The sequence below is a fragment of the Chiloscyllium punctatum genome, chromosome 6 (genome assembly GCF_047496795.1).
Source record: "Chiloscyllium punctatum isolate Juve2018m chromosome 6, sChiPun1.3, whole genome shotgun sequence".
In the NCBI taxonomy this organism is placed as follows: Eukaryota; Metazoa; Chordata; class Chondrichthyes; order Orectolobiformes; family Hemiscylliidae; genus Chiloscyllium; species Chiloscyllium punctatum.
The window spans coordinates 84,111,122-84,124,612 of NC_092744.1; the positions used below are offsets into that span (position 1 = coordinate 84,111,122).

The 13,491-nt window shown below is 40.5% G+C and overlaps 2 protein-coding genes across 7 annotated transcripts in view; one reads left to right on the plus strand and one right to left on the minus strand.

Moving 5' to 3' along the window:
• Positions 1-496: 496 nt before the first annotated feature.
• cep19 (centrosomal protein 19) lies at positions 497-8,242 on the minus strand. Of its 5 annotated transcripts, none has more exons than XM_072573135.1 (4): positions 8,086-8,200; positions 5,989-6,040; positions 3,692-3,986; positions 497-1,370 (listed from the first exon to the last, which is right to left on the minus strand). In XM_072573135.1, exons 3-4 carry the CDS (start codon positions 3,819-3,821, stop codon positions 1,006-1,008), a joined length of 495 nt encoding a protein of 164 aa, XP_072429236.1. In that variant the 5' UTR covers positions 3,822-3,986; positions 5,989-6,040; positions 8,086-8,200; the 3' UTR covers positions 497-1,005. The 5 variants fall into 5 exon arrangements, with proteins under 5 accessions (XP_072429236.1, XP_072429235.1, XP_072429237.1 ...); XM_072573134.1 differs by lacking the exon at positions 8,086-8,200 and adding an exon at positions 7,926-7,972; XM_072573136.1 differs by lacking the exon at positions 5,989-6,040 and having other exon boundaries at positions 8,086-8,242.
• The window catches only part of pigx (phosphatidylinositol glycan anchor biosynthesis, class X), a 37,676-nt gene continuing 32,376 nt past the window's right edge, over positions 8,192-13,491 (plus strand). Inside the window, exon 1 of one of the 2 annotated variants that reach the window (XM_072573131.1) lies at positions 8,192-8,296. In XM_072573131.1, coding sequence (XP_072429232.1) covers positions 8,239-8,296 — 58 coding nt within the window. In that variant the 5' untranslated portion in view covers positions 8,192-8,238. Of the gene's footprint in view, positions 8,297-12,191; positions 12,330-13,491 lie in introns of those variants that run through there. The other variant, XM_072573132.1, reaches the window with a different exon arrangement.

Sequence of the window (13,491 nt, forward strand, 5' to 3'; positions counted from 1 at the left end):
AATGTAAGTTTTAACAAAATCAGGCATTTTTGGCTTTGAGGGTCAGGATGACAGACTTAAATCTAAAATAATTGGGCAAAAGTGCCTAATTCTTTGCATCTTAGATTTCTTTAGAAAATATTTTATTCAATCAAATTAGGGCAATTTAAACACACTGCTTCATAGTTGTATTTCCTCTCCTTGACTCCAAAATTATTTTTTCAAAATGCAAGTCTTCAAAAGGAGAACTTCTCTTTTCACCTCAACTTAATGTATTATTTACTGTCCTTTGTGAGAATAAGCATAGACTCATGAAGTGTGCAAGGAATCTGCATCTTCCTGGCAAGTAGGCAACAATGGACAGCAGGCTTGAGGATTAGCTGTGAGCTGAAGCATAGTATGGCAAAAAATACAAAATGCCTCAGAGAATAGGCTTTTCACATACTGAATCAAAATAACCAATGGAGAATAGTTTTTTTTTGTTTTTACCTGAATTATAATAAGCGATACTATAATATAGACATTATCCACTTTACCAATTTATTATCTAGGCAGTTAGGATGAAAATTAACAACAATATTACACTGACGTTGAGACAAATTGAGTACAAGCAAATGTTTCATTTCTGAAAACATGATAAAAGTTTCCAATAATATAAAGCCACCATTATAAATCTTCTGATAAATGGCAAGTTGGTAGAATAGCAAAGAATTTCATCCTGCATTTGTGGATAATCATTTAGGGACTCCAATTGTTTGGTGGTCAGGTACAGTGGCCATAATGTTTTCCCTTCCACACCTTAATCATTACAAAAGAGATTTCCAAAGTTTCTATTTAGCAGCTGCAGCTTACTCAGGAGTAATAACATCCTGTTCCTGTGCCCTTTAACCTGTTCCATGTGTGATGCAATTGTCATTTTGACCATTTGTAATATAATAATAGATTGATTAACTCAAGGCAACTAAAGACTAGATTATTCTTCTGTCCTCAAAGGTACACACTGACAGTTCTGGAAATAAAGCTCAGTCAGAACTCTCCATCTTGATCTTCATCATCCCAGCCACATGACTCAATCTGCTCATCCTCGGGGAAATCAACTTCCAGATCATAAACAAACTTTGGGTCACTGGGTTTTCTCTGGTTCTTTTCGAACAGTTCATCCATGATTTTTTTCTTTTTTGCCAACTCATTGTCGTCCAGTTTGTTGAGATCCTCCTCTGGGTTGATGGAGTTTTCCTTCAGGAAGGTCTCCAGGCTCTGGTTAAGACTCAGCCCATTCAGGCTATCCCTCAGGAGCTGATATAATTTCTGCAGCTGCTGCTGCGACACTCTATCGAAATATACTTGGTGCCGAGGGTTATTCTTCATCTGTTCTGCGGCTTGGCCACAATCTATGATCAATTTTCAAAATGGGGAAAAAAATGCTGTCATACTATTCAATGCTTCACCCATTTCTTCAACTGTCTCACAATACTGACTAACTAAAGTATACATTAATATAATCTAATTAAGAAAGAAAAGAACTTCAGTTATTTAAAGCTCAGATAAGAGTCCACACTGATACAATCCCAGTAAAAATCATGGAAAAAGGAATAAAGAAGTCTAATTTTTGTCTAATTTACATGTTGGTGTAATATTATACTCAAGCCGCCTCCCACCTTTTTTCATTTATCATCTTAACCCTCTGTTCTCTTCTCGCTCAAATGTTTGTTCATTTTCTCCTGAAAATACATCTATATTATTTCACTCCAATCACTACCTGCAGTATCAAATTCCACATTCTTCTCACTCTTTGGGTAAAGAGATTACATCTGAATTTTTGATTGGATTTCTTAGTGATTATTTTACACTGAGCCATTGCTGTTGCTTCCAAGAGGAAACATTCTCTCTGTAGCTACTCTATCAACATCTTTCAGTTTTAAAGACCTCTATTCAGTCAACCCTGAAACTCTTATCAAGACAGAAGAGGGCCAGCAGGCTATCATTTTCTGATAAGGATGATATCCAAAATCTATAGATATCTGCATGCATGCATGACTGATGTACTGTTTATTCCTACAGTTGTACTTTGTCTATTATTTGAATATTCTCCATTGTATTATTATTTTCTTACATGCCCATTTTTCCTGATTTGCTATCTAAAAGTATTCACATTAAAATTTCCCAGTCCAGTTAGAGGCCACACTTTGGAGAATTGGATGTGTTGGGTCTGGAAAGGGAGCATGCGGAATGGGGAATATAGCACACTGTTTTGCTCAGAGGTGACACACCAACTATGTGGGTAAATGCGCCACTCGCTCTAGTTGTAGACTTGCCTGTGAGGAGTGAGACAAGCATTATTTTGTGTCTTTGTGATGGTTTGGAATGGTGAGGAGATTGGAATGGTGAGGAGATTGTAAGAATCTTCTGCTCTTCAAAGGAATTTTTCATCAAACTGTTCTGTTTGTGAACATATTTCTGGCACTGGGTGGCACGGTGGCTCAGTGGTTAGCACTGCTGCCTCACAGCACCAGCGAACTGGGTTCAATTCCACCCTCAGGCAACAGTCCGGGTGGAGTTAACATGTTCTCCCAATGTCTGCATGGGTTTCTGCCAGGTGCTCTGGTTTCCTCCTACAGTCCAAAGTGGAGATTAGGTGGATTGGCCATGCTAAATTGTCCACAGCATTCAAGGATGAATAGGTTAGGTGTGTTAGCCATGGGAAATGAAGGGTTACAGGGAAAGGGTAGGTAGTTGGGTCTGGGTGGGGTGCTCTTCATGGGGTCAGTGTGGACTTGATGTGTCAAATGGCCTATTTCGACACTAATTCTGATGCTGACATTTGAGTGGGTTTCGCTTTTATATTTAAAAAAAACAAATTGCATTCACACAGTGTCCTTTATCTTCTCAATCAACAAACAATCCCTGAAGTGCAATATATAGCCATTGCAAATTGTCACCACACTGTTTATGTAAATGTATTAACTTAACCAGATATCTTTCATGTTGTGTGACAGCAATGGTTTGTATGGTTTAAGTACATTATCTTAAATTGTTGCTGTACTAACAACATTGGCGGAAAAATGTATAAAACATGACCTAACCTAGTGTAATTTAATTATTTTTGATAGATTAGAGTCCCTAAAGTGTGGAAACAGGCCATTTGGCCCAACAAGTCCACCTGAACCTCCAAAGAGTAACCCATCCAGACCCATTCCCCTACCCTATTACTCTACATTTCCCCCTCACTAATGCATCTAAACTAACATCACTAAACACCATGGGCAATTTATCATAGCCAATTCACCTGTCCTGCATATCTTTGGATTGTGGGAGGAAACCGGAGCACCCGGAGGAAACCCACCCAGGCACAGGGAGAACGTGCAAATTCCATACTGATAGTTGCACGAGGATGGAATTGAACCTGGTTCCCTGGTGCTGTGAGGCAGCAGTACTAACCACTGAGCCACTGTTCCACCCATTTTATACAAAATATTCTAAGTTTAGAAGGGAAACTGTTTTATTAATGTAGTTATTTTAATTATCCAAGTGGATGTAATAGTAAAATACTTATAATTTCATTCAATCATGGTAAGTATCAGCAACAATGCACATCCACTCCCATGTTAAGGTGAACTTTACAATGTCTCCCTGCTTGCTATGATTAGCATTCACATTGTTGAGGCAATATTAGATGGGTCATTTAAGATTAAACATAAAACTAGGTTCTCACCTGAAAATTTGGAGAAATTTCGAACAGGTATCATCCTTTGTCGAGTTTTCTTAGTATTTTCATCTTCGTAGATTAAAACAATAGCAGGTGGTTTGAACTTAACACCACACTTCTTTGGAACGTAAGCCATCACATTTCAGCTAGAAGATTCTTTCAGCTTACAGGCAATTCATAACAAGGTCACAGAGTTGGTGATGTTGGGACAGTCAATAACTTTTGTGTCTAGCTCCGGGTATTTTAATAACCTTTCTTCTACATTTTAAACTTTTAATGAAAAATAATCCACATGAATATCCTGTATAGGGAAAAATAAAACCATTTAAATATAAGTGTCAGAAACTCTCCAGAACTTCAAAAAATGTGTTATGTAGAACATATGGCAGTAAGGAGTAACAGTACTGAATATAGGTGTATTATATCTCTTGAGAGTAAATTGGAACAGGTCATCTATATAACTGAAATAAATAAAGTGCTGAAAAACTCAGCAGGTCTGTGAGCAACTATGGAGAGAAAGCACAGTCAACTTTTTGAGTCCAGTGTTCTGAAGAAGGGACACTGGACCTGAAAAGTTAATTCTGTTTTGTCAACACGGATACTTACCTGCTGAGTTTCTCCAGCAATTTTTGAAAGTTAGCACTCCCCAACCGTCCCTTCCACCTCTTTCCCCCCCCCCCCCCCCCCCCCCCCACAACTGTATGAAAAATGAAAAGGTTATCTAACAGTGGTGTTTAAAATGGTAAAATGACTTATTCACAGAAAGTAGTCGAAATCTGGAACTCACATCCCTTTTTAAAAAAAAGTGCCTGAGGCTAGAGGACAATTGAAGATTTCAAAACTGAGCTTGGTAGAATTTTGTCTGTCAAGCATACCTAGGAAAATCAGGGAAGGGAGATGGATTCAAGAAGTAAATCAGCCTTGATCTAATTGTAGGACAGAAAAAGCTTCTGGAGCTGAAAGACCTACTCTTGTTAGTAATTATAGCCTTGAGGTAATTCTCACAATGCCAGAATAATTACTTTAAACCTCAACAAAAAATCCTTAGCATTGCAACGTGAGAATAATGCTAGTTCTGTGAAATGCTCACATCAAACCTAAGTGGAAAAACCCCTGTGAATAAATAACTGAGAAATATCAAAACTGGAGACCCACAAACTGAACTAATCCATATTTTCAAATACAATTATCCCAAACCCAGGGCAATTTTGTATATAAGTTACTTCTGATTGTTTACACAATGTTTCAGGGCAATCCCTGATGATCCTCAACACACATGGCAGAGGATAGGTGCTCCTTTGTCTGAAACTAGGTGTATAGTCATTTCCAAGATTAGAATTCAAAACACCATGGAAGGGAGCAAGTGCAGACTAAGATAAATGTTATTTCTCCATTTGACAGTCTGCCCTTGTAACTGGACAATATTTGTTCTGTAATTCTAAGAATTACACTGACAGTCAACAATTTAAGGTCGTCAGTTGGGCTTGCAGTGTGGAGCACTTTCATGCTCTAGAAATGTTAAACACTGGTCCCTGTTATTTGGAGACAGAACATATGCAGATATTGCACCTATTTAATTTAACAAAATAGGAGACAGATACTTTCTAATTCATCCTCAGATAATACCTTGACTAATCAGTGAAAACCTGTTTGGTTTAAATTTTTACAAAGCTTGGCAACTAACTGTAATCATCATTTAACTGGTGCAATATTCTATTAAGCAATCAGCACTTTTCTCATACAATTTAAAATATACTCCCCTTTAAGTTAGTATTATCGCGAATTGTGCTGACGAGTGAAAGGTGAAACTTTTCAACAGAATGTGTCTTTTTTCAGAAAAAGACAAGTTAGTAATACTTATTATAACTCCAGTAATGATTACAGTTAATTACCATCATAGTTCTCAATACTAATGCTGGATAGACAATGTCAAGAGTGATTGGTCACAGAAAGGAGTACATATGATGGAAGCAGTCAGACTAGCTCAGAACAGATAGCAATGGAGTGAATTAACTGCTGAGCTGACTGAGAATTTAGAGGCAGGAATTATTGGGGAAATCAAAGTCATTATCTTTGGTCCCCAAGACAGACTCTCCTCCCTGTCCCCAACCACTGCACCTTCTGTATTTTATATAGTGTGAATTGATTCTCCTTCCCCATCCTTTTCAATGCAATAACATCACTTGGCTCTGCAGTGTTTGCATTTGCTGCTGAAACATCTTCAACCTAACTACTTCTGTACTCTCTTACCCATCCTCCTCCTCAACATCAGTAAATGTCATCTCATTCAAAATCTTACTAACCTATTCTGCATCAGGTCCATTCAGTCATCAACTCTTGCTCCTCTGATATTTGCTTCCATTCCACAAGTGAAATTTACCCAGATAGAAAGAAAATCACAGGAACACATCATTCAGTTAAAGGTAAATGTTTATGATCTTTACTAACTTCTTCCCACCTATCTTAACCTAACCCCACCATTCTTCCATTTTTTTTCTCTGATGCATTTTTCTATATTTCCTATATGTTTCTAAGCAACTCACCTAATCTGCTCCTTACTGTAATGGGTTCCACATTCTAAACACAGATTGATGTTGTGTTGCTGTTGTCTTATCAGACCATAGGACCGCGCTCTCATTAGAGAGAGAACTGGTGATGATTTAACCTGAGCACCACCACACCTCAGGCAAGGGGAGATTGACAAGGAAAGTCCTTCATGCTAACCTCGGGAACTGAACCCGTGCTGTTGATTTGCAAAGCAGTACCATGTCAATCATCCATCTAAACTGACCCCCCCAATCACAGGTATTGATATTACCTAATTCTGAATCCTCCCATGGGTGAATAATTTATTTTCTGTGAAATCATATTTTTCAAATTATCTTCAAAATTGTCATCCTCATGTTTAAATCTCTTCACACCCCCACTCTTTCACATCTCTAAATTCCTTTAAATGTACAACCCTCTCCAAACACTCTTTGTTCAGGCCCCCAGGCTCTGGAATTTCTTGCTAAACCATTGCTTCTTCATCTCTTCTAATATTTCCTTCTCTGGTGAAACAGCACTGAGAGTCATAGAGATGTACAGCATGGAAACTGCCCCTTCAGTCCAACCTGTCCATGCCAACCAGATATCCCAACCAAATCAAGTCCCACCTGCCATTTCCTTCCAAACCCTTCCTATTCATACACCCATCCAAATGCCTCTTAAATGTTGCAATTGTACCAGCCTCCACCACTTCCTCTGGCAGCTCATTCCATACACACACCACTCTCTGCATGGAAAAAGTTGCCCCGTAGGTCTCTTTTATATCTTTCCCCTCTCACCCTAAACCTATGCCCTCTAGTTCTGGACTCCCTGACCCCAGGGAAAAGACTTTATGCCTATTTACCCCATCCATGCCCCTTATAATTTTGTAAACCTCTACAAGGTCACCTCCGCCTCTGACGCTCCAGGGAAAACAGCCCCAGCCTGTTCAGCTCAGATCCTCCAACCCTGGCAACATCCTTGTCAATCTTTTCTGAACCCTTTCAAGTTTCACAACATCTTTCCGCTAGAAAGACCAGAATTGCATGCAATCTGGGGAGCCCAGATCATGCCTGCTCCCCCAATTAAGGTACTCTTACTATAGAATATTAAGCTAATAGGAATTTGTAACTAAAGTAATTTAGATCACTGTGGGCAAGTGACCTAAGATCACATTGGCTACAAGGAGGTAGTTCTTGATGCAGAATCTTGACTTGTATACAGTTAGTGTTTAATTTGTTTGAACAAAGCACAGGTCAGGCAGCATCGGAAGAGCAGGAGAAACGACACTTTGGCATGATCCCTGCCTGTTGAAGGGCTCATGCCTGCTCCCCAGGTGCTGCCTGACCTGCTGTGCTTTTCCAGTGCCACACTCTCTCGTCGACTCCTGCTCCCGTTTCTTTTGCTCTTTACACTAATATAACTGCTGTTAGGTAGTAATAAAATACTCACTAATATTAGTAACATTCCCACCAGTCACAGCTATATATCGCAGTTCCCAGTAAACCTCTCAATTATCACTAATATTGCTCCATATCTATAGTTACCGACTAAATGGAAAGATCAACCAACCACAGTACATTCCCAAAGCACTTTACAGTCCGCAAATTGGCTACCTGATCATGTAGAGAGAGTTACCATGCTTTCATGAGTTTTATTACATTCATAAATCACTAATTACATTTCTATTTTGCTATTTTATTTGTAATCAAACCTGAACTCGGCCTTGACAACCTCCTGATCCTCATGGCAACCCAGACAATACAAGGCCCCCTTTCTGCGACCGATTGATCTCCTGCCTGACAGTGAACCACCACTTACCGGCGCCGAGCGCCCATTCTGACAGGGCGGGATCGTTCGGGTGGGCGACATACCTGTCGTCCTCGGCTTCCCGCTGCCACACCGTCAAGGAAGAGACGGTGAACCGAAGGGGTGAGCAGGCGGTGCGCTCAGGCAGTACTGAGGGCAGCCGCGGTCTGGGTCCTTGGCCGGTCCGGGCCGGTCCGGGCCGGTGGGGGAGGACGGTTATGGACGGGAGTCGGGCCGTGCTCGGAGTCTGGTGTCTGTGTGTCGCTGTTGTCACATGTAAGAGCAATGACAGGGTAGTCCGTGGGTTCTGGATAGACGGTGGGCTGTTGATGAGCGGAGGCTGTGAGCCCGCCTAATTTGACGCGGGCGCCGAGCAATACCTGGTGCCTATCGCAAGCATTCCAGTTTATAGTTAAAAATCACACCACACCAGGTTATAGTCCAACAGGTTTAATTGGAAGCACTAACTTTCGGAGCGACGCTCCTTCATCAGGTGATACTGGGGGGCTCGATCCTAACACACAGAATTTATAGCAAAAATTTACAGTGTGATGTAACTGAAATTATACATTGAAAAATTGATTGTCTGTTAAGCCTTTCTTCTGTTACAAGTGAAACTATCACTGTATTCTGTTATCACTGTATTCTAACAGATGAAAGGCTTAACAAACAATCAATTTTTCAATGTATAATTTCAGTTATATCACACTGCAAATTTTTGCTATAAATTCTGTGTTACGATTGAGCTCTCCACTATCACCTGATGAAGGAGCATCGCTCCGAAAGCTAGTGCTTCCAATTAAACCTGTTGGACTATAACCTGGTGTGGTGTGATTTTTAACTTTGTACACCCCAGTCCAACACCGGCATCTCCAAATCGTTCCAGTTTATGGCCGTGTCTAACCGCGTCCGGGGGTTGTCAGGGAAGACACAAGACCAACACCTTCCTCCCCTATCTCTGACAAATGCAACTCAGAACTTGAGTCAAGTCAGGTGAAGTTTGTTGTCGTCCCCCTCCTTGACGGCATAACAAACTGTTTCTGGAAAGGTGAAGTCCATCACCAAGCGTCAGACGTGAACTTGTCCCTCAGCAAAAAGCCCAGCAGAATCTACAGAGGCTCTTTGGTCCAATAGTTCTCTACCGCCAAAGCTACACTGGTCCCACTTTCCAGCACTAGGCGCATAACCCTGAAAGTTAGGACCCTTAAAACTGCAGGTGCTGCAAATCTGTAGCAAAAACAGATATTGCCGGAAATACACAACAGATTTGGTAGCATTAGTAGGGGGAAAACAGCTGGTATTTTTGGTCAATGAAAGATTTAAAAAATGAATATTCGTTAACTTGAAACATTGAGGGTATTCCTCTCTACTTCCTTACTTCCTGAGTATTTCCAGCATTTCCCGTTTTTGTTTCAGGTTGTACCTTGCTTATGAGGTGGGATGATCATAGAGTCATATAGCAAAGAAACAGACCCTTTTAATCCAAGTCTTTGGTGCTGACTATACAATCCAGACATCCTACTCTGGTCCCACTTGATTTAGCTTGGCCCATATCCCTCTAAACCCTTCCTATTCATAAACCCATCCAGGACCCTTTTAATGTTGTAATTGTACCTGCCTCCACCACTTTCTCTGACAGCTTGTTCCATTCGTGCACTACTCTCTGGTATAAACGTTACCCGTCCCAGGTCTTTGTTTAAATCTTTCTCCTTGAAACTATGCCCTTTTAGTTTTGGGGTTTCCCCACCCCAGGAAAAAGTCCTTGACTATTCACCCTTGCCATGCTTGTTGTCATTTTATAAACTTCTATAAGCTCACCCCTCAGACTCTGAAGCTCCAGGGGGAGAAAACCCCAGCCTATCTAGCCTCTCGCTATAACTTGAGCACTGCAGTCCTGGCAACACACTTGTTAATCTTTTCTGCACCCTCTCAAGTTTAATAACATGGTGACCAGAACTGTAGTGGCCTTACTGCTATTCTGTACAGCCACAACATGACATCCCAACTCTTTTGTACTGACCAATGAAGGCAATTCTTTGTTGACTTTTTATTTTCTTGCTGGAATTAACTCTGGAGTTTCTGAAACTACGTGTCATTGTGGAGATAAATTCCTGCCCACAGCTCAAAATTGTCATCTGCATTAATAAACAGCTGAAATTTCCCATCTAGTCACTGTGAAGCAGCAGTTGTCGATGTCAGCAGGGAAAGCATAGGTCATTGGAACAGAGAAAACAAGTAAAATACTTGGTGTTAAGATCCATGTTTTACCCCATTTTGATTTGAAAATTGTTGGGTGCAGCCTTTGAAATGAATGATGCCATTCCTTATCTTGCAATGGAAGAACATTTATGAGGCATACAAGGAGGACAGCCAGTTTCTTTTTTCCAGTATCTGGTAGAGGTATGCCTCCTCACAAAGGAGGCATACTAAGATGGGACAACGTATGGCTGCAACACAGTAGAGGTGATAGAGTACAAGCAAAAGAGTTCCTGAAAATAAAACTCTAGCCTTTGAAGAAAAACGATCTTGATCTCTACTTGACACATTACATCGATCAGTGACAAACCACTGATACACCAGTTACGAGACCACTCCGCACAATTGGTTCCAAGTTTAGGAAACACCCACTACTGCAACTCCTAGGTTTAGGGAACATAGCACTAATACTCCTAGGTTCTGAAACGCAGCGTTAGTACTCCTAGGTTTCAGGAATATGCAGTGTTAATGCTCCAAATTCAGAGTATGTGCGGTGCCCATCCAAATAAGTTAGACTATGGGGCTGTTGTACCATATAATTAAGGGAAGGCATCATTCTCTTTCAAGTTGGGGAACGGTGCTAAGCAGTTCAAAGAAAGTGCAGTTCTCACCCTTGCATTTCTCAGGCATGTCTATTCCTCCACCACTTTTAAGATTGTAGTATAGAGTCATAGATATGTACAGCACTGAAACAGACCCTAGGGTCCAATTCATCCACGCTGACCAAATATCCTAAATTAATCTTGTCCCATTTTCCAGCACTTGACCCATATCCCTTTAAACCCTTCCTATTCATATACCCCTCCCGAGGGCTTTTAAATAGTGTAATTGTACCAGTCTCCACCACTTGCTCTGCCAGTTCGTTCCATACACACACCACCTTCTACGTGAAAAAGTTGCCCCTTATTTCCCTTTTAAATCTTTCCCCAAAACCTATGCGTCTAGTTCTGGACTCACCCACCTCAAAGTAAAGACCTTATCCACTTACCCTATCTGTGCCACTGATGATTTTAAAACCTCATAAGGTCACTCCTTAGCCTGTGATGATCCAGGGAAAACAGCTGCAGCCTATTCTGCCTCTCCCAAAAGCTCAAACCCTCCAAAATTGGCAACATCCTTATAAATCTCTTCTGAACCTTTTCAAGTTTAACAATATCCTCCCTATAGGAGGGAGACCAGAATTGCACACCATATTCCAAAAGTGGCCAAACCAATGTCCTGTGCAGCTGCAACATGACCTTTCAACTCCTGTACTCAATGATCTGGCCAATAAAGGAAAGCATACCAAACACTGCTTTCACTATCCTATCGACCTACGGCTCCACTTTCAAGGAACTATGAACCTGCACTCCAAGGTCCCTTTGTTCAGCAAGCCTCCCCAGGACCTTACCTCATTTATCTAAATCAAACTCCATCTGCCACTTCTCAGCCCATTGGCCCATCTGATCAAGATCCTAATGTACGCTAAGATAACCTTTTTGGCTTTCCACTACACCTCCAATTTTGGTGTTATCTGTAAATCATTTATACAAATGACGAAAAGCAGTGGACCCAGCACTGATCCTTGTGGCACACCACTCATCACAGGCCTCCAGTTTGAAAAGCAAACATCCACTACCACTCTCTGTGTTCTACCTTCAAACTAGTTCTGTATCCAAATGGCTAGTTCTCCCTGTATTTCATGCAATCTAACCTTGCTAACTAGTCTACCATTAGGAACCTTGTCGAATGTCTGACTGAAGTCCATATAGATAAAGTCCACCACTCTGCCCTCATTAATATTCTTCATTACTTCCTTAAAAAAAACTCAATCAAGTTAATGAGTCATGATTTCCAATGCACAAAGCCATGTCGACTATCCCTAATCGGTCCTTGCCTATCCAAATGCATGTAAATCTTGTCCCTCAGGATTCCCTCCAACAACTTGCCCACCACCAATGTCCAGTTCGCCAGTCTTTAGTTCCCTGGCTTATCCTTACCACCTTCCTTAAACAGTGGCACCACATTAGCCAACCTCCAGTCTTCCAGCACTTCACCTGTGACGTTTGATGATGTAAGTATCTCAGCTATTAATGTTATCTTTTAAAATACATCCCTTCACATTTCTGTTAAATTTCATCTGCCATATTTCTGCCCGTCACATCTTTCTGCACTCTGCCATTATCCTTCTCACTGTTTACATTTCCAAATTCTTTGTCATTGCAAACTTTTAAATTATGCCTTGTATGCCTAAGCACAGGATAAAAAAAACACAGGGATTCTAATTCTGGGAACACCACAGTACACCTTCCTCAGCCAATTGTACATGTATGTACTTTAGTTTTACTAACAACTTCATTATTTAGAACTTTATCGCATGCCTTTTGAAAGTTTTGTGCAACTCCATTACCCTTACCAACACTGTCTATTAGTTCTTCAAAAAACCCAGTCAATTTTGTCAGAAGTTAGTGATCAATTTGTAAAGGTTATGTTTTTCCGTGTGTCAGACTGTTGGTCAAATTTCAGATATTGTCCTTAGAATTATTTATAAATAGAGGGCTATCATTTAGAATAATTTTTCAACATTACAATAATGACTTGCTTTTATATAGTGTCTTGTCCCTGGACAACCCAAAATACTTTATGGCTGATTAATTTGAAGTAGTCACTGATGTTAAATAGTAAATGTGTAATCCGTTTGAACCCAACAAGATTCCACAAAGAGAAATGTAATAACGACTAGATTTACTTTTGTGATCTTGATTGAGAAATTAATATCAGCAAAGATATCTGCTTTTTTTTGGGATATTGCCATGGGATCCATAATGTTCAGCTGTGAGAGCAGGCAGGGCCTTGGCTCAACATCTCAACCGAAAGACAGTACCTCTGACAGTTCAGCACTCCTTCAATACCAAATAAGAGCATTATCCTGGACTTTTCAGTTTGGTTTTCTGGAATCTTCTGACTGAGCAGTCTTCCCCACTGAGCATGCCGAAACTTCTAAAGAAAGTATTCCTGTGGCTGATAATTGCTTTGGCATACCCTGAGTTTACCAAAGATGTGATATAAGAATGCAAATGCTTTCTCCAATGTTGCTTTCTCTTTATTCTGTGCCTATTTTAAGAAACAGTTTGATCACTTCATTTCCAAGGCGTGTCACACTGACAGTTCTTTAAATGGCATTCAGCCATTTGCTACTTACCTACTATGTGAAATCTCCCATCTTCAGCATATCC